This window comes from Asterias amurensis, chromosome 16 (genome assembly GCF_032118995.1).
Source record: "Asterias amurensis chromosome 16, ASM3211899v1".
NCBI classification, from domain to species: Eukaryota; Metazoa; Echinodermata; class Asteroidea; order Forcipulatida; family Asteriidae; genus Asterias; species Asterias amurensis.
The window spans coordinates 15,236,966-15,264,133 of NC_092663.1; the positions used below are offsets into that span (position 1 = coordinate 15,236,966).

At 39.0% G+C, this 27,168-nt stretch overlaps 3 protein-coding genes across 4 annotated transcripts in view; 2 read left to right on the top strand and 1 right to left on the bottom strand.

Annotated features, from left to right (window-relative positions):
- Positions 1 to 873: 873 nt before the first annotated feature.
- LOC139949017 (uncharacterized) lies at positions 874 to 3,982 on the bottom strand. The gene is made up of 3 exons (XM_071947409.1): positions 3,756 to 3,982; positions 2,694 to 2,946; positions 874 to 1,448 (listed from the first exon to the last, which is right to left on the bottom strand). The coding sequence occupies exons 1-3, from the start codon at positions 3,908 to 3,910 to the stop codon at positions 1,323 to 1,325; spliced, it is 534 nt and encodes a 177-aa protein (XP_071803510.1). The 5' UTR covers positions 3,911 to 3,982; the 3' UTR covers positions 874 to 1,322.
- A 35-nt stretch (positions 3,983 to 4,017) lies between these two features.
- LOC139949016 (tRNA-dihydrouridine(47) synthase [NAD(P)(+)]-like) lies at positions 4,018 to 14,315 on the top strand. 2 transcript variants are annotated; one of them, XM_071947408.1, is made up of 12 exons: positions 4,018 to 4,047; positions 5,223 to 5,452; positions 5,971 to 6,892; positions 7,117 to 7,269; positions 7,923 to 8,039; positions 8,629 to 8,694; positions 9,623 to 9,733; positions 9,989 to 10,085; positions 10,701 to 10,827; positions 11,387 to 11,474; positions 11,935 to 12,116; positions 12,873 to 14,315. In XM_071947408.1, exons 2-12 carry the CDS (start codon positions 5,247 to 5,249, stop codon positions 12,943 to 12,945), a joined length of 2,142 nt encoding a protein of 713 aa, XP_071803509.1. In that variant the 5' UTR covers positions 4,018 to 4,047; positions 5,223 to 5,246; the 3' UTR covers positions 12,946 to 14,315. The 2 variants fall into 2 exon arrangements, with proteins under 2 accessions (XP_071803509.1, XP_071803508.1); XM_071947407.1 differs by having other exon boundaries at positions 4,029 to 4,072.
- Positions 14,316 to 14,579: 264 nt separating this feature from the next.
- LOC139948679 (uncharacterized) overlaps positions 14,580 to 27,168 on the top strand; it is a 29,521-nt gene continuing 16,932 nt past the window's right edge. Inside the window, exon 1 of the mRNA XM_071946923.1 lies at positions 14,580 to 14,605. Within this exon, the coding sequence (XP_071803024.1) occupies positions 14,585 to 14,605 (21 nt within the window). The 5' untranslated portion in view covers positions 14,580 to 14,584. The remainder of the gene's footprint in view (positions 14,606 to 27,168) is intronic.

The window sequence follows — 27,168 nt, forward strand, 5'->3', positions numbered from 1 at the left end:
GGGGAGGGGCTGAATCCAAAATAGATAATGCAGAAAACATCTTTCACAGAGGAGAGGGTTGGGATGGGAATATTAAGTTTTTATTCATATTCAGGATTGGTATAACTGCCAAAATATTTACAGAGTGTTCATGTTTTGTGTTATTGACCAGTTACATGAAATGACATACATTTACCTGTGGAAATTTGGGCTTCATACGTTGTGTGAGTCTGGAGAAAACAGTGATGCACAATTTTCAGCATGTAAACCCAATGTCCTTAATTTTGGTTGTATCAACGGAAATCAGCCGTCGTGGATTTCATAAACAGTTTTCTCGATTATGACTTCATTTCAGAGGGAAATTTATCCACATAAAAAATGGTTTTAGTATGAACTTCATAGTCAGTAAGCTTTCAGACTGAATCGAAACATTGTTTTTTGTCCTTACCCATTCTGTAGACTACCTTCAAAGCACTTATTGTATGAGAGGCACAAATGGTGGCATACTTACTGAACACCTGAGCAGGGTTGACGGACACAACACACTGTACTCCGAAAAGGTAACATAACAAATCTTGTAGCTAGTTCCAGTCCTCATGATGCAGTATGCTGTTACTCCATGCCGGTCCCCCGGCATCAATGTGGATCTGTTGCTTCCGATCATTTGAACCTGAGTAAAAAGCCTTTCTGGTTGACACAACATGGTGGGGTGGTGAACCACCACTGCTGTGTATGTGGGTGGTTCGATTCCATCAAAGCTTTCAGGTCCTTTTGTTTGGTACGCTAAGCAGTAACACAAGCGGTTTGGTCTTAAGTTTCCTAAATTCACAATTTTTCTTTTTTTAACCTTGAAATTTTGAAATGAAAATAAACACAAAACGTGTGCCAAGGATAAAAAAAAACATCTTTTATTTCCCAATGTTAAAATGAGTAAAAACAAATTATTTTTTTTCAGTTTTGCAACGGCTACAAAAAGAAAATTTCAATTTGAAAAATTATTTTACAAGTCTCCAATCCAAGTGATTTGGGTTGGGTACCCGGACTTCAAGAGGTGTCTCGGTCATTGACAAAATCACTTTGAAACTACGAACCAGTCTCTCAACCATGTCTTGTACACATGACAGCTCTCAAGTCATCTACTTGAAGGGTAAGTATGGCTCCCTGAGCACATTATTGGCATCTCCATAGCTAAGTGTCTACTGCACCTGACTATTTATGCCTCAAGCCTCACTCTGGTTCTCCTATACTTAAAGAGGCTCAACACAAGATGGCCGACCTGACAACATGTTGTTGGCCTGAGTTTCTTCTTCATTGTCTATTTTCGCTGTGGTTCTTTCAAGACGTTAGGTCTTGGATGCTGGGGTCCCAGATGATGATGTCATCAGATGCTTCCATGGATCCACAACCATTGAATGTTTGTAGTACTTACTGATGTCAGCTGGCTGCCCATTGCCTGAAGATTGCCTACCCTGTAAAAAAACAACAAGAGTTTATTACATTTGATTTCACCCATATACACCGATGTGTGTTACATTTGTAGCACTGTATACTCAGTTCTTCCCAGAACTATGTGAAAAGAAAATCACAGGCATGTTACTCAAGTGGGATTCAAGCCAAACTGTAGAGCAGTTTCTTGCCAACTAAACTACCGAGATTGCCCGGTAGCTAGAGACAGTTCGAATCCTATATTTTAGCAGTGGGTACCCGTTTCATCGCCAAAAAGAATTCAATGTAATTTAGGTGGTATACTATTGTTCACCTCCACCTGTGACATCATGCTGTTGTTCCATCGTTCCATTATTTCGCACAAATGACACACATGCGTTGCATCGCTTGCTTCCCACGGTCTTAGCCTTAGTTGGGGCAAATGCAAATTATTCTACGAAACTTTTATAACATTTTAATGGAATTTTTCTTGATAATGAATAAAAGTATGCTGTTCAGGTGATGTGGAATGGAATCTCTATAAGGGTAACTCAAGATTTACTGTACGGCTCGAAATTAACACTGGACTGCAGTACAAAGGCCAGTACTTTTAGCATTGGGACAGTAAACTCACAGTAGTGTTGTGTTTTTCAATTGGATATCGATAAAAATAGGCCAGTCCTGGAACTTCACGGAGGCCCCTAAGGGCAGAACCTCTATTGCCCTGGTCTTGGCCTTTGTGCCCCTTCAAAAATTTCCCAAAGACTTTTACAGTTTTTTCAATGGAAGTGCCCGTATCAAAATGAAAAAGGCCTTGCCCTCTTAAGATGAAATTCCAGGCCCGATTGTGCAATATCTTTGTGAGAAAATAGTTGACTATATTATGAGTCTGATAAACATCTTTCAATTCTGTTGAGTATCAAAGTACGTATTACACATGCAAGACAAGACAAATGAGGAACATTTTCTCTAGGTGCTTGTTGGACTCATTTTGATTCTGGTCTTATAAACTAAATTCTGGTCCAATACAAATGTTGAGCTTGAAACCCTCAGTCTTGTTGTAAATATTCCCCCCAGGCACTGTAAAAAGTCTTGACCAGGCCTGATACTTAGGAGACAATGGAGGTGTTTGCCTCCATGCCTTCTGGACATTGCCTTGGTGCCCTTGAAATGCTCAAGTAGTCATTTACAATTTCCTCATAGCCATAGGGTGTCCTTTAGTTACCAAGTAGAAAGTGCCTTGGTGTCCTTGCCGTTTCAAAAAAAGAATACAGGCCTGCTTGACTAACCTGTCCTCTGAAGAAGTTTCTTGGGGATGAGTGTCTCGGGGATGAGTATGATCCCCCTCCGGAGTTCCTCCCTCCGAACTGATACCGAGGGGAGTTTCCCCCTCCCCCTCCCCCTCCCCCTCCCCCTCCTACATGTCCCATTCTGTGTTGGTGGCCGGGCGCCTGTTGCATGAAGGGTGACGAGGGGTACATTGGTGAGAACTGTCCCCGGGGGGATTGATGGGGGCTTGGAGAATGCCCTTGCGGCGGACCTCTGTTGAAAAAATATAAGCATAATTTAAATTCTACAGTTTACAGATAACTTAGTTAACGTTTTCAGAATGAAAATAAATACACATGACAGCTGAATTAAAATTTTTAAATAATTATTAAGGTACACAAAAAACAATCCACTTAAAATAAATCTGGTAAGTGCGTATTTTTTTGTTGATATAATACTGAGGACCTGTGTTATTTTTAAGTTTTTTTGTTTATGATGTTTACAGTTAAGTTAACATTTGATGATGAATCTGCAGAACAGGATTGAACATCATGTAATTGTAAAAATTAAATGAAATTGAAATTGAAATTGGAACGAGTTTGGTAAGTTAAAATTGTAACCCTTGGTTTGGTGGTCCGAACCGATGGCCCACCCTCACCATATCACAGGTGATGATTAATAATGTGAGTAAGAATTTAAGTTAACTTAAGTTGCCGTTGAGTGACTTCAAGCATGGAGGAATAAACTTATTCCTCCATGCTTCAAGTACAACCAACAACAGTACAACAAGTACGATTACATTATTTACAAACGCAAACTTTTAATTTTGTTTTGAATTTCAATTTCAATTTGGGGCCATATGAAAAAGAGGAAAGTACTTTAATTTAATGTTAATAATAACATTTACATAACTGAACAGATTTCAACTTCATTATAAATAATAACCGATGAAATTTAACCACAAGTGTAAGGGGAAAACACGTAAATTTGTGCACAGTTTTCCATATGTGTCGAAAATACACTACTCTCTCATTAAAAACAGTATAAAACACTCAACAAAATAGCTGTAACAATATTTTTACCTGTCGAATCTGTTGTGTGGAGAGGGACCTCGCGGACCCCAAAATCCTGGATTTCCTGAATGAGGTGTCCCTCTTGGAGGCATGGGTGAGTCCCCCCATCCTGGTACACCCCCACTGTAGGGGTTCTGCTGATTATTATTGCCCCAGCGACTCATATTTCTTGGAGAGAATTTCTGTAATTTTCTGAGGCACGGAACAGCATTATTTATTATTTATTAATGACCATATTTGAACACTAGAGGGGGCTGTTCAGACTTTATGAAAAGTGCAAAAAGAAAAGCAAGAGACACACGTGAGTGAGTGTTGGGGAATTCAAGGTAAACTTCAAAATTGTCTGTATTTGCTGTAAAATTATAGCTAGAAATTGTAGTTTTTCTGTATATGTGTAAAATTATAGTCATGGCAAAATTCTTGCGCTATTTTGGTATGATTGTTTAGCGGTTAACATTCAGAGAAATAATGCAGAAGTTGTAATTGATTGGCAAAGCCAAAGCTCACTCATCACTTCGGCACTTGGCATGAAATGAATGGCATAATCCTTCATGTCCTTCAGTCAGGATGTAAACGCCAAGGGTCGGTTTGCTCTCCCCTGCGGCACTGCATGATGCCAACCCTGCATGCAATTTATTTTCGTTTAAAAAGTACCTTCATTTTAGTAGTAATAAACCGAAGACAGCAACAGAGGTTGTAATTTGTTTAGGATAACTTTCCGTATGGCGCCACCACATTTTCACTGGTTTTTACAAAAAGGGATATATCAATCAGGTAAATTAGATACTATATTATTTTATTTCGAATGAAAAAGTGGTGACGCCATACAGAAACTTTTCCTTTGTTTTACTTAAAAAAAAGTTTACGCTGAGGGGTGAGGGGGAGGGGCTGACCCCTGAGACCTCAATAACAATGTTTTATAATTGTGAGAGACCTCGACAAAAACATTTTATTTAGTTAGTGAGTGAGATGAGAGCAGATCGAATGACGATTTTTTTTATAAAATAGACTGAGAATGAGATCAGAGTTTGCATAAAAATTAGTTGCGATAACGTACATTATCGCAACTACATAAAAATAAGAATCAGATTCGGAAGTGAACAAGTCAAATATTTTCATTTAAAAAATCAAACTGATTTAAATCTTCTTACCAAACAAAATCTAAACAGGCCTCATGTTTCGACCCTATCCATTTATTCAATCAGTATTCTTCTAAAATTCTATTGAGATAGATTCTGCAAACATGGCAAGGGTCGAAACCTCAGGTCATTTACAAATATTTGCATTAGAAATAAAACGGGCATCATTAATTGTTTGAGAAAAGAATCAGCTTGCTGAAATGTATCGGCTAGGGTAGTTGCGACTCCGGCTTCGCTGTCGGGAGGAGGGTTACATTATAATCACAACTACCGCTAGGGCTGAAATGTATTGATACAATAGGCGATAATATGACTTTTGCATTTTTTTCATTTATAGACAAAAGGAGCTGATTTTTAAAAGATGGAGAACGTAGGCACAGCTAGCGATACCATGGAGGAAGAAACAAAGAGTGGGTCTAGTGTTACTCTTACGACAGAAGACGGTCCTAAGGAGGCAGCAGCTCAAGTAGAGAAAAATTCAGATGAGAGGCCGCTAAGTGAAGAGGACAAACAGAAACTTGCTAAGATGCTCAATGAAAGACAAGGAAACGCCAAAATCAAGAGCGAGTAAGACTAGGTTGTGTATCAGTCAAGCCCCTAATACCCATTCCCCTCCATGCAGGGCTGGAGTTTTACTCTGGATTGCAAAATTTTACTCTGGATTTTTCAAAGAAAATTATGCCCGATAATGACAAAGTTTTAAAAAAAGGATTACAGCGCCCCAGTCACTGGGTCTTACAAAAAGCTAAGACTGATCGTTACTGCAGATCAATCGTAGTTGCTTAGTAAAGTGTGATGTCACAATATAATCACTACATGATTGATGATACTGACAATTTTTGTCTTATGATAGATTTTATTTCTTTGTGAAGTCGAGCGTTGTAAACTCATGACCGGACTTCAGTCCAGCATTCTTGTGTTTGTGTGCAAGTTGACTTGCAGTCTGATAAATATAATTCTGTGGATAGTTGAAGAATACTTACTCATAATACATGTGAGATAAGTCTACTTTTATTGCCCGTTCAAACTCAAACAGTTCAATTGTTCTTCCTATTTATTGTTTGTGTATTATTTGTGTTTCCTAGATACATCAACTACAGCAAGGTACATTTGAGATACGGGTTGGTGCTTTCTGACGATCAGGCGCCCCGGAAAGCTGAAACAGCCAGCCGTCCAGCAGAAAGCAGAGATGAACCGAAAAGCAAACGTCAAAAGAAGGCCAGAGGTATGAACCAGAACCGACCTCGCACCCGATGGATACCGGTCGGCGAGAAACTCTGCCCTAAGGTAATCAACGGGCAGGAGTGTCAATATGGGGACGAGTGTCGATACCTGCATGACCTGAAGGCAGCGGGGGCAAAGCGGTTGCCTGATATCGGAGATCGTTGCTACAACTTTGAGACGTTTGGAAAATGTCACTTTGGAGTCTTGTGCCGATTTGGTAGTTGTCATCTCACCAAGGACTTTGAGAATGTTGTTGAGAATGAGAAGTACGAGGCAAACTTGAACAAGTCGACAACGTCAAACAGTCTGTCGATCGATCTTAAAGTAAAACTACGGAAGCGGAGGGGAACTTTTGAGAGAAGCGATAAATTCCTGGCGCAGCTTTCAAACCAGAAGAAAAATCCAAGAAAGCAAGTTGGTGACAAAGCAGATGTGAACACTGGTGCCATGAAAAGTACTACAGGTAGTAACAGTAGTTCACTGGTCCCTGAGCTGTCTAATGAAGATGGCAAGAGCAGCATGAATATTCATCAGCATGAGACAGCCAATCAGAGTCAGGTAGTAGCAGCTGAAAAGGAAACAACTAATCAGAGCTCTGAAGACCCAGGAGTGAGCCTTGTTACTCCTCCAGCGACAGCCAATCAAGCAGTAGATTCTATTGCCGAGTCAAACAAACACTCCTCATCTGGGGTTGTAACCGATCAGGATTTGGTAAAATTACGAAAAAGTGAAAAGAAAAAATTGAACGTGGAAGGGAAATCCTACCTGGCTCCTCTTACAACAGTAAGTGTATCATTTTTAACTCCCCTCCTGACCCAGATTCAACCCCACTCCTGACCCAGTTTTAACCCTCCTCCTGAGTTCTGACCCAGATTCAATCCCCTCCTGACCCAGATTCAACCCACCCCCTGACCCAAATTCAACCCCACCCCCTGACCCAGGTACAACCCCCACTTCTGACCCAGATCTAAACCCCCCTAAATATGAGAACATCTTCTTCTGTCTAGGTTGGTAATCTTCCCTTCCGCCGAGTTTGCAAACGTCTTGGGGCTGATATCACTTGTGGTGAGATGGCAATGTCGACCAACCTCCTCCAGGGTCAACCGTCAGAGTGGGCACTGCTCAAGAGACACTCATCTGAAGATGTCTTTGGAGTTCAGGTACTAATACCTAAAACAGGGATGTGATTTCTCAATTTTTAACTGGAAATCCGGCTATTTTATTACCAAAATAAATTTTAAGAATGCCCCAGATTGCAGAGCTGCCGTCGATTTCACAAAACGCTTCCTAACTTAAGACTAATCTTAGAACTTAGGCCGAGTCCCAACCGTGCACTGTAGCATGCAGACCTTAAGATTAATCCTAAGTTAGGAAGAGTTACTCGTCCTAACTCGAGCTAAGACGAGTCCTAACTCTTTGTGAAATCGACGGCAGGGCTTTTAAGACTAAAGACAAATGTATTTGAGCAGGCTTTTGCCCTCGCAAGCTTGCACACTTAGTGCTCACAGTGAAGGGTTTTTTCATCAGCCTGTCACATCATCAATCAACCAATCAATCAATCAATTGTAACATTTATATGGCACCATATTCTAACGATCATTGCTCATGGCGCCTCTTGAAGAGAATGTGGTATGGGGGCGAGTAGGGGGTTGGATTTAAAAGGATTTTTGTTCACATTTTTAGTAATTTTTCTTTGTGTAGTCCCTTTTAGCAAGAGTGGCTTTTAGCCTTGTTTGCGGCGAACTTGCAGAATAAAAAAAAAAAAATCGGTAGCCAATTTTCAGCGTTTTCTTGTTTTGTTTTCTATTTGTAGCTTGCTGGGTACTTCCCTGACACTGTCAGCAGGTGTTCTGAGCTGGTCAACACCTACTGCGACGTTGACTTTGTGGACCTGAACGTTGGATGCCCAATCGATCTTGTATATATGAAGGTAAATTATTTACAATCCAGAATGTGATTTTAGTGGGCCTTGAGCTTCGCTCTTGAAGGGGCCCAGCAACGTTTCTCTGAGACGGGCCATGTGTATGTGGCATTGTAAGTTTGTATTGGAACCTTGCTGAGGGCATCACAGCAAAAGCACAGGGCATCACGGCAATTGCTGTGGGTGCCGTGGGTTGTTTCAAAGGCTGATTTAGGATTTTATTTCAAATCTTGTTTACTCTTTAAATTTTCTTGAAAGCAATCACCAAAGGGAGAAACAAATAGTCCACATTGTGTCAAAACTTGTAGTTTTGTATCTCTGGGCGGAATTTCAAAGAGTTGTTGAGCACAAAAAGTAGCTCAAACACAAGATAATTATGCAAGTTCCCTGTTGCAAGATGGCTGAAATGGTAAACCGATTGAGCTTGGCCAGATCCTGCAAAAGCAACTAACAAAATTGTGAATACACACAAGACTGTTTTTTCTTGAATTGGATACACCTTTTTAAACATTTTGACCTCTCTTACATTACAACCTTTGAACTTTCTTTCAACCTTTGACCTTTCTTACACCTTTGACCTTTGCTTGACCTCAAACAGGGAGGCGGCAGTGCGCTGATGGGCCGGACAGGCAAGTTGGAGGAGATTGTCCGTGGTATGGATGCTGTAAGTTGAACCTACAAATTTTAATTTTATAGATGTTAGTTTTGCATCGGGGATAAAGAATATAATTTGTCTTTATCTTTACACCTATGTGTATTTAAAGATACTGGACACTATTGGTAATTACTCAAATAATTATTAGCATAAAACCTTACTTGGTAACAAGTAATGGGGAGAGGTTGATGGTATAAAATATTGTGAGAAACGGTTCCCTCTGGAGTAAAATAGTTTGCGAGAAAGAAGTGATTTTCCACAAATTTGATTTCGAGACCTCAGATTTAGATTTTGAGGTATCGAAATCAAGCATCTAAAAGCACAAAACTTTGTGTGACAAGGGCGTTTTATCTTTCATTATTATCTCGCAACTTCGATGACCAATTGCGCTCAAATTTTCACAGGTTTGTTATTTTATGCATACGTTGAGATACAGCAAGTGAGAAGACTGGTCTTTGACAATTACCAATAGTGTCCAGTGTCTTTAAAACCTTACTTGGTAACGAGTATTGGTTAGCTGTTGATAGTATAAAACATTGTGAGAAACGGCTCACTCTGAAGTAACGTTGTTTTTGAGAAAGAGGTAATTTCGCACTAAAATAATTAAAGGCTTCAGCTGATACCTTTTATCATACATCTGAAAGCACCCAAAGTAATACAACAAGGGTGTTTTTATTTCTTTCATTATTCTCTTGCAAATTTGATGACCAATTAAACGCAAACTTTCACAGGTTTATTATTTTATGATATGTTGGGGTATACCAAGTGAGAATACGATCGTTGCGTTGTCAAACACCAGTTCTCTTCAGAACCAACACTACTCCACATGGTGCTACTGAAAATCCTCTACTTATTATACTCCCGCCATGCGATGTTTCAATTCTAACTATTTAAGGGTTGATTTTTATTTGACATGTTTGTTTTTTACTATGTTGAGGTTTTGGACGTTCCTGTGACAGTGAAGATGAGAGCTGGTATATCTGACAAGAATTATTTCGCTCACAAGCTCATCCCAAAAGTATTTGACTGGGGAGCCTCTGTGGTTACGGTAAGCTTTACAATAAGTATTTATTTCCATGGAAACAAAACAAAAGTATGGTTTCTTTTCCTTTGCGATTCGAAAAAACATTGGTTTTTTTTTTATTGCCTTGAACACTGTGTTTTTTTTAATTATTTTTTATTCCCCTCAGGCCAAATTCACTTTTTGTGCCAATTCCCAATCATTATTGGTCAGTTACAACTGCTTTTCAGTTTTCTTTTTCTTTTTAACTCACAAATGTTTTCTTTGTATATAATCCTGAAGTTACATGGCCGGAGTCGTGAACAGCGCTACACTCGAAGCGCCGATTGGGCATACATCAAAGAGTGCGTTGATGCAGCTAAGCCCCATCCTGTTATAGGTAATAATTTCTTAAAAACTACAGCAAATTGCTGGCACTGAGCAAGGAGTCCACATCAAAACTCATCTACTGGTAACCAAAACATGGCTGCAGTAAACGTGGTGGACCAAAATTGACCCACTTAGATGTTTTGAAGAAAGACTATTGCTCTAACCACTATTGCCAGTCCCATTAGCGTACACTATATCCCTACACACATCACACCAGCCCAAATCTCTTTGTTATTGAAACTTACCCTTTGAATATGCAATGAAGTTACTGGACCCTAAACCTGAGACCATACAAATCAAGGCGCGGTACTACACAATAGACATGGGTTATGTACAATCATGGCCACTGGGTTCTGGACAATTTACAATTTATATACAAGGGGATTAGGGAAAACATGCAAATCAGAAAATGAATATTCATACTACATCAAAATACTAGGTTTTTTGTGACAGGAATATTAAATCCTTCCTTCAGCTCCCCTGAATTCTTTCTACTATAAATAATTTTGCTTCCTGTAGCCATCTGTAGCCCCATACGAAGATTTGCTTTTAGCCTTGTTCGGGGGCAACTTGCATAAAATAACTTCAAATAAACTAGTAACAATTATTCATGTTATTCCACCAGGAAATGGAGATATTCTTTCCTACGAAGACATGACGGCTCATTTAGAGAACTCTGGAGCAGCCGGGGTCATGATAGCAAGAGGGGCGCTCATTAAGCCGTGGCTCTTCACTGAGATCAAAGAGCAAAGGTCAGTATGAATATGCATGCATCTCATTTCAATATTCAAGACCTCACTTTAAATATGCAAGTGTCTAATTTGAATATGCATAGCTGATAACTACATCACTGTTAACAGAACTTGCGACCTGTGTTTTTTTTGGGGGGGGGGGTGTTGGCATTTGTCAAAAATTAGTTCGCAATTAGTGTGTCCATAATATGATAAGTTTATCGCTAAAATAAATGGTGTCAATATAAACCACAAGGGAAACTGACTGGGTAAATTTTGAAATGATTTTTGGGGTTGAACAAAGAATTGACTTTGTTCAGGGGTGCCAGTCAGAAGTCATACAACCGTTAACTGCCGTGTAGCCAGGGATCACACCCAAATTTTGATACAACCTTTTTGTTTCAGATATCAATATAAACCACAAGGGAAACTGACTGGGTAAATTTTGAAATGATTTTGGGGGTTGAACAAAGAAATGACTGGAGTGGGATTCGAACCAAAGACCTCCGGATTAACGTGCCGGCGTTCAACGAAACTGTTAACTGTTGTATTATTATTTTATTTAACATATTTGTTTCAGACATTGGGACATTTCAGCCAATGAGAGATTGGATATTCTCAGGGAGTACACCAATTACGGCCTGGAACACTGGGGCTCAGACACCGAGGTAAGAGTTATGTAAAACCTGATCTGATTGGTTGCTGTAGATAATATGGAAACATCTCAATAAATGCACCAATTGCAGCGTCTTACACTTGGTGGACTGACACTGAGGTGGGAGCTGTAAGAGGTATGATCTGATTGGATGATGGAATTGAAATAAGTGATGTCTTTCAAAAACGCACCAATAGCAGCAAGGGACACTGGTTCTGGTTGCTGAATCATCTGAATAATGGAACAAAACTAAAACATTCCAGATCTGGAATCGTCTTTCTTTTCCATGACCAGGGCTGGATTTCACAAAGAGTTGGGAGATTTTAAAAAACTTAAGGCTAGTCCTAACTTAGGACGAGTAACTCGTCCTAACTAAGATAAGACTAGTCTTAACTCTTTGTGAAATCCAGAGAATTGGAGAACAGAATTTAACAAAAATCTAATTTGAAATTATTTTTCTTTACCTTGAGCAGGGTCTTGAGAAGACTCGTCGTTTCCTTCTTGAATGGCTGTCGTTTCTTCATCGCTACATCCCGGTTGGCATCCTGGAGCGACTGCCTCAGAAGATTCAAGAGCGCCCTCCTTTCTACGTGGGGCGCAATGACCTTGAGACCTTGATGTCGAGTACCAACTGTAACGACTGGGTCAAGATAAGGTAGGAAGAGCACCAGTTAAAATGTATTTTAATGATGTTTTAAATTTTAATGCCACTGCGGCCAATTTCCTGAAATGCTAAGATTAATCATATCTCGAGTTAAGACATAAGACGACTAACTCATCCTAACTATAGGATTTGTTAAGTGCGTCCTAACATCTATGGATACCGAACTTAACTCGTCCTAAGTCCTAAGATTCATCCTAAGTTAGGAAGAGTTTCGTGAAATCGACAGCAGGAAATATTTGGTTTTTACTCAAAATATATGTTAAGGTACAAACTTACTTGGTAACGAACAACGGAGAGTTGTTGATAGTATAAAACATTGTGAGAAACAACTCTCTCTCCAAAGGAACACAGTTTTGAGAATGGGGTGATTTCGCACGACAAATATTTGAATCTGAGAAAGACTTCAGGACTGAAGTCTCGCAGGCATTTGAAGCACACAAGTTTGTGCAACTAGGTTTTCTTATTGCCTATTATCATTTTCTTGAAACTTCAATGACCAATTAAGGCCAAATTTTAATAGGTTTGTTATTTTATGCATATGTTGAGATACACCAAGTCAGAACACTGGTCTTTGACAATTACCAAAGGTATCCAGTGCCTTTAATGATGTATTATAGTTGTAATTCAGTTTTTACTTTTGATGACTACGGTATTATTATGAATAAACCTTCTATCTATCTATTTCTATCTATCTCTCTCTTAGTCGCAGTTCTTAATTTTGATGTTGCTGTATTTTCTTTTCCTCAGTGAGATGTTACTTGGTCCGATTCCTGACAGTTTCTTGTTTCTTCCGAAGCATAAAGCCAACTCTTACAGCTGAATCAGCTCAGCGTCTTGATCCATCAGGAAACAAAACACCGATCCATGAACATCCTCGATCGACGGCAAACTATAGACGACTCAGTTTTCATCACAAGTACACCAAAGTTTAGGAACATTTGATAAGTTTCTGAGAAACAAAATTTTACTTTTTGATGTTGAAGGGAATGTATACGTTTGGTAATTTCTCTTAAAATTAATGGCAATCAAATCTTTTGTTTTTATGGAAGCCTACAGTAGCTTTTGATAATTTAAAGCGTTTTGAGAAGTTATGTGGTTTGATAAAAATATCATTAATTATTCATTTTGAATCTGTGAAGTGTACAGGGGTGGATTTCACAAAGAGTTAAGATAATCTTATCTCGAGTTAGGACGATTTACTCGTCCTAACTTAGGACTAGCCTTAGGTTTTTAACATCTCCTAGGACTAGTCCTAAGTTAGGACTGGTCCTAACTCTTTGTGAAATCGACCCCTGGAAACGTTTCTTAGATTGTGTGTTCCTTTTGACATTATTCTTCATGCTTGAATATATTTGCTCCAGTTTTTTTGGCGATATCTTAAAAATATGACCACCTTATGAAATGTTATAATGAATTATTTTGATGTTGAAAACAAGTGTCGCTTGGGGGGTATCAAACACAGTGGCATATATTGCACCTTTTTGCAGGAGGTTTAATTAAAGACTTGTAACTTTTTTCCCCATTTTCGTTAGGGCTCTATCTAGTGGAAAATGAGTGCATCACAAAACTTTTACCTTAGAGCCCCTCTCTAATACAACATGGCCATGGCAAACTGAAAAACACTAGTTTTCATTAGTTCACCTTTTCCTTTTTTATTAAAAGGAAAATTACAGAATTGGTAAAAAAAGATCACAGATATACATAAAACTTACACAGTCTAATGATGATAATAGTAGAAAACATCCCTTGATATATTTTTGTTTGAAATGGTCATATTTTATGAGAAATAGATAGTGTAATTTTGCATTATGGAGTTAAACGCTCAGTGAGTGTTCATTCATTTTCATTAAATAGTTATGTAAAATGTGTATTTGGTTTTTCACTATTTTCTCGCGACCCAGAATATGGCCGATCATTAGCTTCCAGGTGTATTGATGTATATGGTGGATTACACTGCCGGCAAAAAAAAAACAAAGATAAATTTGAACTTATGAAAAAAATACTTTCCAAGTTAGCAATATGCAGTAGAATTTTTGTTTTCATTAAAGCTGTATATTAAAGATAGGCCCTAATTATAGTGATCAATATGATTAACCCAAATAAAATATTCTATTTTATTGTTTTATAGAATTTTTGTTTCAAGATGAATTTAATATGGTTTTCTCCCTTTCAACGATTATTTTATTGTTCTTACTTGAAATTATTTTATGATGAACTGTGGATAAATGAAAGAAATTATAACAAAAGTTTAAATTTGAAATGTGTTCGTTTTATAATTATTTATTCTTTTGGTATTATTTTTAAAATATTTTTTATATTGTTATGTGTGTGCTGAGTGCACTGCGACTTAGGGCACCCCACTATATGCCAGACACTCGATCCGCCCACGAAATGCGGCTTTAGACTTAAGTCAACAGAGGGCGTGCTTCCTAAATTCCATTCAGAGCGCAAAATTCAAGATGGCCGCTCCTGCAGACGCCGTCGCCAGACCAGGCTGAAGTGAGCACCGTGTTTGGGCCCAACACTAAATCGGGCCCAGCACCGAAATTCTCCTCAGCACCGAATTTAAAAAAATCCGCAAACGACCGTCAATACACGTCGACACCATCAGGGATGCTTTATCAGCATACCTAACTTTAACGAAATTTGTGTCACCTTTAAATTATGAAATTTCAAGATTTTCTTTCAGGGATATGTTTGTTACATCCCTGATCATATCTCCTGGGCGGAAAAATAATCTCAGATTACTAATTAGCTCAGCCCAACTAATTAAAGATTGTCTCAAATTAGCATGTGTATAAATAATGTACTAAGTGCGGCAGACATACCTAACTTTGACGAAATTTGTGTCACTTTTAATTTATGATATTTTAATTTTTTCTTTCATAGATATGTTTGTTACATCCCTGACCACATCTCCTAGGCGGAAAAACAATCTCAGATTACTAATTAGCTCAGCCCAACTAATTAAACATTGTCTCAAATTAGCGCTTACGTATATAGCAACATAGTGTATACAAAGTGCGTGTATAGACATACCAAACTTTAACGAAATTTGTGTCACCTTTAATTTATGAAATTTTAATATTTTCTTTCAGGGATATGTTTGTTACATCCCTGATCATATCTCCTGGGCGGAAAAATAATCTCAGATTACTAATTAGCTCAGCCCAACTAATTAAACATTGTTTCAAATTAGCATGTGTATAAATAATGTACTAAGTGCGGCAGACATACCTAACTTTGACGAAATTTGTGTCACTTTTAATTTATAATATTTTAATTTTTTCTTTCATAGATATGTTTGTTACATCCCTGACCACATCTCCTAGGCGGAAAAACAATCTCAGATTACTAATTAGCTCAGCCCAACTAATTAAACATTGTCTCAAATTAGGGTGTGTATAGACTATATATGTAAAAAGTGCGGGTAACATAACTAACTTTGACGAAATTTGTGTCACCTTTAATTTATGATATTTTAATTTTTTCTTTCATAGATATGTTTGTTACATCCCTGACCACATCTCCTAGGCGGAAAAACAATCTCAGATTACTAATTAGCTCAGCCCAACTAATTAAACATTGTCTCAAATTAGCGGTTACGTATATAGCAACATAGTGTATACAAAGTGCGTGTATAGACATACCAAACTTTAACGAAATTTGTGTCACCTTTAATTTATGAAATTTTAATATTTTCTTTCATTGATATGTTTGTTACATCCCTGACCACATCTCCTAGGCGGAAAAACAATCTCAGATTACTAATTAGCTCAGCCCAACTAATTAAACATTGTCTCAAATTAGCGCTTACGTATATAGCAACATAGTGTATACAAAGTGCGTGTATAGACATACCAAACTTTAACGAAATTTGTGTCACCTTTAATCTATGAAATTTTAATATTTTCTTTCATAGATATGTTTGTTACATCTCTGACAACATCTCCTAGGCGGAAAAATAATCTCAGATCACTAATTAGCTCAGCCCAACTAATTAAACATTGTCTCCAATTAGCGCTTGATATATAATAGCCACATAGTTCAACAAAGTGCCGGTAACATACCTAACTTTAAGGAAATTTGTGTCACCTTTAATTTATGAAATTTTAATATTTTCTTTCATAGATATGTTTGTTACATCCCTGACCACATCTCCTAGGCGGAAAAATAATTTCAGATCACTAATTAGCTCAGCCCAACTAATTAAACATTGTCTCAAATTAGCGCTTGATATATAATAGCCACATAGTGTATACAAAGTGTGTGTATAGACATACCTAACTTTAACGAAATTTGTGTCACCTTTAATCTATGAAATTTTAATATTTTCTTTCATTGATATGTTTGTTACATCCCTGACCACATCTCCTAGGCGGAAAAATAATTTCAGATCACTAATTAGCTCAGCCCAACTAATTAAACATTGTCTCAAATTAGCGCTTGATATATAATAGCCACATAGTGTATACAAAGTGTGTGTATAGACATACCTAACTTTAACGAAATTTGTGTCACCTTTAATCTATGAAATTTTAATATTTTCTTTCATAGATATGTTTGTTACATCCCTGACCACATCTCCTAGGCGGAAAAATAATCTCAGATCACTAATTAGCTCAGCCCAACTAATTAAAGATTGTTTCAAATTAGCGCTTGTATATAGCCTATAATGTACAAAGTGCGGATACATACCTAACTTTGACGAAATTTGTGTCACTTTTAATTTATGAAATTTAAATATTTTCTTTCATTGATATATTTGTTACATCCCTAACCACATCTCCTGGGCGGAAAAATAATCTCAGATCACTAATTAGCTCAGACCAACTAATTAAACATTGTCTCCAATTAGCGCTTACGTATAAAGCCACATAGTGTATACAAAGTGCGTGTATAGACATACCTAACTTTAACGACATTTGTGTCACTTTTAATTTATGAAAATTTAATATTTTCTTTCATAGATATGTTTGTTACATCCCTGACCATATCTCCTAGGCGGAAAAACAATCTCAGATTACTAATTAGCTCAGCCCAACTAATTAAACATTGTCTCAAATTAGGGTGTGTATAGACTATATATGTAAAAAGTGCGGGTAACATAACTAACTTTGACGAAATTTGTGTCACCTTTAATTTATGAAATTTTAATATTTTCTTTCATTGATATGTTTGTTACATCCCTGACCACATCTCCTAGGCGGAAAAATAATCTCAGATCACTAATTAGCTCAGCCCAACTAATTAAACATTGTCTCAAATTAGCGCTTGATATCTAATAGCCACATAGCGTATACAAAGTGTGTGTATAGACATGCCTAACTTTGACGAAATTTGTGTCACTTTTAATTTATGAAATTTTAATATTTTCTTTCATAGATATGTTTGTTACATCCCTGACCACATCTCCTAGGCGGAAAAATAATTTCAGATCACTAATTAGCTCAGCCCAACTAATTAAACATTGTCTCAAATTAGCGCTTGATATATAATAGCCACATACAAAGTGCGTGTATAGACATACCTAACTTTAACGAAATTTGTGTCACCTTTAATTTATGAAATTGTAATATTTTCTTTTATAGATATGTTTGTTACATCCCTGACCACATCTCCTAGGCGGAAAAATAATTTCAGATCACTAATTAGCTCAGCCCAACTAATTAAACATTGTCTCAAATTAGCGCTTGATATATAATAGCCACATACAAAGTGCGTGTATAGACATACCTAACTTTAACGAAATTTGTGTCACCTTTAATTTATGAAATTGTAATATTTTCTTTTATAGATATGTTTGTTACATCCCTGACCACATCTCCTAGGCGGAAAAATAATCTCAGATCACTAATTAGCTCAGCCCAACTAATTAAACATTGTCTCAAATTAGCGCTTGATATCTAATAGCCACATAGCGTATACAAAGTGTGTGTATAGACATGCCTAACTTTGACGAAATTTGTGTCACTTTTAATTTATGAAATTTTAATATTTTCTTTCATAGATATGTTTGTTACATCCCTGACCACATCTCCTAGGCGGAAAAATAATTTCAGATCACTAATTAGCTCAGCCCAACTAATTAAACATTGTCTCAAATTAGCGCTTGATATATAATAGCCACATACAAAGTGCGTGTATAGACATACCTAACTTTAACGAAATTTGTGTCACCTTTAATTTATGAAATTTTAAAAAATTCTTTCATAGATATGTTTGTTACATCCCTGACCACATCTCCTAGGCGGAAAAATAATTTCAGATCACTAATTAGCTCAGCCCAACTAATTAAACATTGTCTCAAATTAGCGCTTGATATATAATAGCCACATACAAAGTGCGTGTATAGACATACCTAACTTTAACGAAATTTGTGTCACCTTTAATTTATGAAATTGTAATATTTTCTTTTATAGATATGTTTGTTACATCCCTGACCACATCTCCTAGGCGGAAAAATAATCTCAGATCACTAATTAGCTCAGCCCAACTAATTAAACATTGTCTCAAATTAGCGCTTGATATCTAATAGCCACATAGCGTATACAAAGTGTGTGTATAGACATACCTAACTTTGACGAAATTTGTGTCACTTTTAATTTATGAAATTTTAATATTTTCTTTCATAGATATGTTTGTTACATCCCTGACCACATCTCCTAGGCGGAAAAATAATTTCAGATCACTAATTAGCTCAGCCCAACTAATTAAACATTGTCTCAAATTAGCGCTTGATATATAATAGCCACATACAAAGTGCGTGTATAGACATACCTAACTTTAACGAAATTTGTGTCACCTTTAATTTATGAAATTTTAAAAAATTCTTTCATAGATATGTTTGTTACATCCCTGACCACATCTCCTAGGCGGAAAAATAATCTCAGATCACTAATTAGCTCAGCCCAACTAATTAAACATTGTTTCAAATTAGCGCTTACGTATATAGCAACATAGTGTATACAAAGTGCGTGTATAGACATACCAAACTTTAACGAAATTTGTGTCACCTTTAATTTATGAAATTTTAATATTTTCTTTCATTGATATGTTTGTTACATCCCTGACCACATCTCCTAGGCGGAAAAATAATCTCAGATCACTAATTAGCTCAGCCCAACTAATTAAACATTGTCTCAAACAAGAGTGTGTATAGACAATATGTAAAAAGTGCGGGTAACATAACTAAATTTGACGAAATTTGTGTCACTTTTAATTCATGAAATTTTAATATTTTCTTTCATTGATATGTTTGTTACATCCCTGACCACATCTCCTAGGCGGAAAAATAATCACAGATTACTAATTAGCTCAGCCCAACTAATTAAACATTGTCTCAAACTAGAGTGTGTATAGACTATATGTAAAAAGTGCGGGTAACATAACTAAATTTGACGAAATTTGTGTCACTTTTAATTCATGAAATTTTAATATTTTCTTTCATTGATATGTTTCTTACATCCCTGACCACATCTCCTAGGCGGAAAAATAATCTCAGATCACTAATAAGCTCAGCCCAACTAATTAAAGATTGTCACAAGTTAGCGCTTACGTATAAAGCCACATAGTGTATACAAAGTGCGTGTATAGACATACCTAACTTTAACGACATTTGTGTCACTTTTAATTTATGAAAATTTAATATTTTCTTTCATAGATATGTTTGTTACATCCCTGACCATATCTCCTAGGCGGAAAAACAATCTCAGATTACTAATTAGCTCAGCCCAACTAATTAAACATTGTCTCAAATTAGGGTGTGTATAGACTATATATGTAAAAAGTGCGGGTAACATAACTAACTTTGACGAAATTTGTGTCACCTTTAATTTATGAAATTTTAATATTTTCTTTCATTGATATGTTTGTTACATCCCTGACCAAATCTCCTAGGCGGAAAAATAATCTCAGCTCACTAATTAGCTCAGCCCAACTAATTAAACATTGTCTCAAATTAGCGCTTGATATCTAATAGCCACATAGCGTATACAAAGTGTGTGTATAGACATGCCTAACTTTGACGAAATTTGTGTCACTTTTAATTTATGAAATTTTAATATTTTCTTTCATAGATATGTTTGTTACATCCCTGACCACATCTCCTAGGCGGAAAAATAATCTCAGAACACTAATTAGCTCAGCCCAACTAATTAAACATTGTCTCAAATTAGCGCTTGATATATAATAGCCACATAGTGTATACAAAGTGTGTGTATAGACATGCCTAACTTTGACGAAATTTGTGTCACTTTTAATTTATGAAATTTTAATATTTTCTTTCATAGATATGTTTGTTACATCCCTGACCACATCTCCTAGGCGGAAAAATAATCTCAGAACACTAATTAGCTCAGCCCAACTAATTAAAGATTGTCTCAAATTAGCGCTTGATATATAATAGCCACATACAAAGTGCGTGTATAGACATACCTAAATTTAACGAAATTTGTGTCACCTTTAATTTATGAAATTGTAATATTTTCTTTTATAGATATGTTTGTTACATCCCTGACCACATCTCCTAGGCGGAAAAATAATTTCAGATCACTAATTAGCTCAGCCCAACTAATTAAACATTGTCTCAAATTAGCGCTTGATATATAATAGCCACATACAAAGTGCGTGTATAGACATACCTAACTTTAACGAAATTTGTGTCACCTTTAATTTATGAAATTTTAAAAAATTCTTTCATAGATATGTTTGTTACATCCCTGACCACATCTCCTAGGCGGAAAAATAATCTCAGATTACTAATTAGCTCAGCCCAACTAATGTAAGATTGTCTCAAATTACCATGTGTATAGCCACATAATGTAATACAACGTGAAATTTGTGTCACCTTTAATTTATGAAATTTTAATATTTTCTTTCATATATATGTTTGTTACATCCCTGACAACATGTCCTGGGCGGAAAAATAATGTCACATCGCTAGTTAGCTCAGCCCAACTATAAGATTGTCTCAAATTAGCATGATTGTGTATAGCCACATAATGTATCACAACGTGCGGGTAACATACCTACTTTGACGAAGTTTGTGTCACGTTTAATTTTCGAAATTCTAATATTTTCTTTCATACATATGTTTGATACATCCCTAAACACATCGCCTGAGCGGAAAAACATTCCATGACCACTAGGTAGCTCAGCCCATCTTATTAAAGATTGTCTCTAATAAGCGCGTGGTTCTTGATAATTTTATCAAGAACCAGACCTCGGCGGGTTTAAACCACTAGTTGAAAACCGATTCAACACACTTTGATTCCCATTCATAAATACTTTTTTGGTTAAAAAGCGTAATAATGTATGAAACTCTGTAAAACTTATCGTTTCCGAGTGCTTGAGCTCTGTATGTTTCCACCTCCATGGTGTACCGTTCAGTAGTACATGTTACATGCACATGTACGATGTCCGTACGCGTGTGTTTTCCAGTTCCGTTCGTGCGCATGCGCGTATAGTCTTGGTGCATATTCGCTGGTTTTCCTTTCACACACAGCGCGGCCAACTCATCGACAGCGCCTGCATCGCCCGTAACCAGAAACGTCTTGCATCAAGACTAGCGCGGAGTCTCCGGTTATAAACACTGGTCATTATCAACGGTTTAAACACCCCACGTGACGCGATTCCACCAATATGACTAGCGAAACTGTCTGAGGTATTTATGAATTAAAGTTTAACCTCCGGTTTGAACAAGAAGCTAAGATTAAACTTATGACTCAACTATTGCGATTTTCTGTTATTCCCAGCAGCGCCCTCCTTCGTTGGACCAAAGAGAGCGCTGTTTGGATTTCCTCCAAAAGTTCGCGCCACATGATTTTTACAAATTAATTTAATTTGATTCCCGATGACGTCATTATAACGAAATGAGGTTTGTGGTGTCTTGATACTAAGGTTCAACTACCTGTTGTGTTTCGTTGTTAAAATCAATCTCAATCGTTAGTTATTCTGAAGATAAGCTCGAGAAAAAAACCAGAAGGCAAACTTTGACCCAGGGTTAATACGGCCCGGAAGTAAAGGTCATACGATTTTCTTTACAAAAGTTATATCTATCTATACTGGGTGCGTTCGTTTAGCTTCTCTGGGTCGACCCGGTCTGCTCCGATACGTTCCCGGGTCAGCCCAAGTGCTTGTGGAGTGGGTCACTTGGGGTGACCTGAGGTGCATGCCGTCACCACGAGAGGGCGAGTGTGATCGTTCGGTTAGGTATTATCATCCCAAGGGGCCCACCCGAGTGAGCACTACGGGGTCGACCCATGGAAGCTTATCGAACGCACCCACTATTGGGTGCGTTCGTTTAGCTTCCCTGAGTCGACCCCGGTCTGCCCCGGTGCGTTCGAATAGCTTTGACGTCATTCCAGGGGGTTCAGGTGGTCAGCCCCCAGTGCCCTGCTTGTGGAGTGGGTCACTTGGGGACTGGCCTCAGGTGCATGACGTCACTACGAGAGCGGTGAGTGATCGTTCGTTTAGCTCTTGTCGGGGGCTCACCTGAGTGAGCACCGCGGGGTAGACCCAGGGAAGCTATCCGATCGCACCCATTAATTCCCTAACCTGCGCCATCTTTGATTAATAATACAACCGTTTTTGTAGAGCGCATTTTCCAAAGGATACAAAGCGCTAGGGATAATGCACCCAAAAACCCACAAGAGAAAAAAGAATAGCAAGCAAAAATACAAAAAGTGACAGAATCAAAAACACATTATAGATGGAACGATTAAACAAAATGTGTTTTTAAAAGTCGTTTAAACTGTTCTACAATAGAAGCGTTCTGGATATTTGTTGGGAGTGAGTTCCAGTTGCGGGGACCAGCGATGGAGAATGCACGGTTTCAAAACTTCTTTGAGGATCGAGGTACCACCAGATTTTAGTTTGCTGAGATCTAATGTGTCTGAAATGTAGGACGGGAAAGTATTGGATACAGTTTTGAACATGTTCAGTGCCGTCTTAAAATTGATCCGCTGGTCGACTTGAAGCCAATGTAGATCCGTGAGCAGAGGTCTGGCATGGGAATATTTTGGCTTCTTATGGATCAGTCGAGCGGCCTTGTTTTGGAGTCTTTGTAAGCGGTTGAGATCATGTTGCTTCACTCCAGTGATATGTTCACTCATTGACATGGAGTTGTCAAAAGTTACTCCCAGGTTCCAAACGGATGAGACAGGATTGATGGTTGTGTTACCTTTGGTGAGTCTTAGTAGCTCAAGACGTTTGTATTGATATGGTGCTGATGCTATGAAAAACTCTGTTTTGTTTTCATTCAGCATGAGTTTGTTTGCAAGCATCCAGGTTTGGACATCCTGGATACAGTTAGATAGCCTGAACAAGCAGCACTCAGCATCACACGGGATGGAAGGATCAAAATCTAGGTAGCTTTGAATGTCATCAGCGTACATGTGGTAGTTGACTCCATGCCGATGCACTTGCAGCATGGACCCAATGTGTTCTTCTTGTAAAGTAGGACGAGAACCACTGAAGAGGAGTTCCAGCGATCCCGAATTGATTACGAAAGCGTTGCAGTAGGATATCGTGGTCAAGGGTATCGAAAGCAGCAGAGAGGTCGATCATTACCAAGAAAACGGCTCTGCTGCTGACTATTATGCGAAGGATGTCGTTGTGTACCCCGAACAGAGCTGTCTCGGTGCTGTGACCAACTCTGTATGCTGACTGCAATGGGTCGAGTAGCTTGTGGTCGTCCAGGTATTGGGTGATTCGGGAGCAGACTACCGTTTCAATGACTTTGGACAGGTAGCGGATGTTAGAAACTGGGCCAGAATTCTTGAGATCTTCTTTGTCCATTGAAGGCTTTTTCAAGATTGGTGTTACTATTGCACCCCCAGACTCTCAGGAAAGACACCTGACTGTAAGGATGCATCTTTTGGTAGATCGCTGAACAATCTTCAAAAAATTTCAGAAGTGACATAATGGTTGGCCAGCGCAGTTGGTGATATTGAAACGGTAGGTTGTTGTGGGATGCTGCCAATTAATTCATTGATGGTACGGGAAATACTCAATGCAGTCATCATCATCATCATCATCATCATCATCATCATCATCATCGTCATCATCATCATCAACATCTTCATCAACATCATCATCATCATCATCATCATCATCATCATCATCATCCTCCTCTTGATCCATCAGGGGGAACGTAGAGCCACCCAACCACTGCGCTCTGCTGCTGATTGCCACAGCTGGCCGGCGCGGAACTCAAAGTCTGCTTCCTCTAGGAGCCGTCTGACATGGCCAAAGAGGGAATGACGTTTCCGGGAGATAGTCACACGGAGGTGCTCGATGCCGGTGGTCTCCGAGATTGTTGCGGTAGAGATTAAATCAGACCACCGGACACCGAGAATGCGTCGTTGATACCTGAGGCTAAAGCCTTCGTGTGTTATCAGCTCGGAGTGTCCATGGTGGATGAGGCAAGCCCCAGGCGTCAGAGAATGTCGGGAGGAGTAGCCTGAGGAATGGATGTCACAGCCGAGATACTTGAACTTCTGTGTGATTTGGACAGAGTTACCATCAACGGTGACTTAGGCGGGATGTGGGCCGAGGCTGGTGCAGTTCTGGATCTTGGTTTTGGCCCATGACGTGTGCATCCCCATCATCCCAGCTTCTTCCTCAAATCTTTGTTGGAGTGAGACAGGCCACTGGGCAGGCTCTCCTATGAACAGAGCAGCGTCGTCAGAATAGTCCAGATCTGTGAAGGATGTGTCCCCGACCATTATTCCGAAGTCTGACTCACAGCGGTTTAGGATCCAGTCGTTGGCGCAGCAGAATAAAGTTGGGGCAAGGATGCAGCCCTGACTGACACCCGGGGTGGTAGAGAAGGGGTTGGAAACGTCACTTCCAATACGTACAGTGGATGCACAGCCCATGTGCAGGTCCTGAATCAACGAAAGCAGTATTGGTGGGACATCGGTTGCTTTCAGGGCCTTCCAAAGAGCATCGCGATCCAAGGAGTCGAAAGCTGCCTTGATGTCAACGTAGGCAACGTAGAGAGGCCTCTCAAATTCACGGTGGAGTTCTGGAAGAAGTCGGAGAGCAAGCACGGCATACAGAGTAGGCCGGCCTTTTGTAGACCAGACTGGTTGGGTCGTCGGTGACGGGCGAGTATGGGTTCTAAGCAGGAGAGCAGAACATGGCTGAACACCTTTTCAGGGACAGACAGTAGAGTTATAAGTCTGTAGCTGCTGCACTGGTTTCGATACCCCTTTCCTTTGTACAGGGAGATGATAATGCCATCCCTCCATTCAGTAGGAACCCTACCAGAGGACTATTTTATGTTTTGAAAGAGCTTGTGGAGGGCAGCACTGATTGGGGTTTCTGCACATTTGAGCAGCTCAGGAAAAATGCCGTCAGGTCCTGCAGCACGCCCATTATTTAACTTCCTGATAGCTCAACGTACTTCAGGTGCTGTAGTGCTCACGCCAGCGGGCAAGAGTCTCCTCGACCGACTTGCAGGGACTGCCATCAGTTTTTGTAATTGGGGAGGTGCTTTGTCCCTGTTGTGGGGGGACGCGCATGCACTTGATGGCCTGGAAGGTAGGACGGGGGTTTGTTTTTGCAGTCCTTCTTCGGCATTGTCGGCGAGGTCGTTATAAAACTCCTCAAGGTCGCTCTTGGCCTTAGCTTTAATAGCACCCTTAAGTCTGCGAGCTTCATCAGGTCAAGTACGTCCAGAGTACTTGGAGTCAGCCAGGGACGTCGCTGTGGTCTGCTGCTGCCGATGGATTCTGAAGCAGCAGAAAGTTGCGTGTTAGTGAGCTAATACATAGAACCGTCTGGCGGTTGGTTTTGTGGTTTGCGGTAGACCTGGATTTTGATCACGCCAACAAATTATCGGTGGTGTGTGTTAGCTAGAGCCTCTGCCCCTCTGTAGACCCTGTAGGAGCTGAAGAGAGAGGAATCTCTTGTTATGGTCAATCTCCTTCCTGGTGCAACCGTCATTGGATAGCCACGTCAGATTGTGAATTTCTTTCCGTCTGAAGAAGGAGCCGACAATTGACAGGTTGGCGAGGGAACACGTGTTGAGGAGGCGTGCCGAGGTATCATTAATTGGCTGTCCGGAACCGAAGTTTCCCACAACACGCTAGTAACCTGCACGTACTTTTCCGCTTACAGCATTCAGATCTCCAATGACAAGTTGTTGGTCATGGGGTGGAGTAGATTGAATGAGTGGTCCAGTTGGTTGATGGAGCCGGGCATGAAGGATCCGGTTTGAGACTGGTGTCCATTGCGTTAGGGATTAACTGACCTTGTTATTAAGGAGCAAGGCAACTCCCTCCGTGCGGCCTGAATTGCCCGAATGGTACATTGTATACTGATCGATACGGCGTTCTCCAGTTCCTGGGATACGAGCTTCGGTAAGACCAGCGATGCTTATTCGGTAGCGTGTCAGTTAATGAGACATGGCTTCCGTGTATACAGCGTTGGAGAGTGTCAGTACGTTCCATATAGCGACACGGAGACACGATATTAGATCGAGTTTTAGTCCCAGTTTGGAGCCCACTATCGGTCTGGCACCGTCCTATGTGGAACTTGAGGTGTCAGACGCACGATATTAAAATTTCATAAATTAAAGGTGACACAAATTTCGTCAAAGTTAGGTATGTTACCCGCACTTTGTACCTATTTAGGCTATCACGCGCTAATTTGAGACAATGTTTAATTAGTTGGGCTGAGCTAATTAGTGATCTGAGATTATTTTTCCGCCTAGGAGATGTGGTCAGGGATGTAAGAAACATATCTATGAAAGAAAATATTAAAATTTCATAAATTAAAGGTGACACAAATTTCGTCAAAGTTAGGTATGTTACCCGCACTTTGTACCTATTTAGGCTATCACGCGCTAATTTGAGACAATGTTTAATTAGTTGGGCTGAGCTAATTAGTGATCTGAGATTGTTTTTCCGCCTAGGAGATGTGGTCAGGGATGTAACAAACATATCAATGAAAGAAAATATTAAAATTTCATAAATTAAAGGTGACACAAATTTCGTTAAAGTTTGGTATGTCTATACACGCACTTTGTATACAC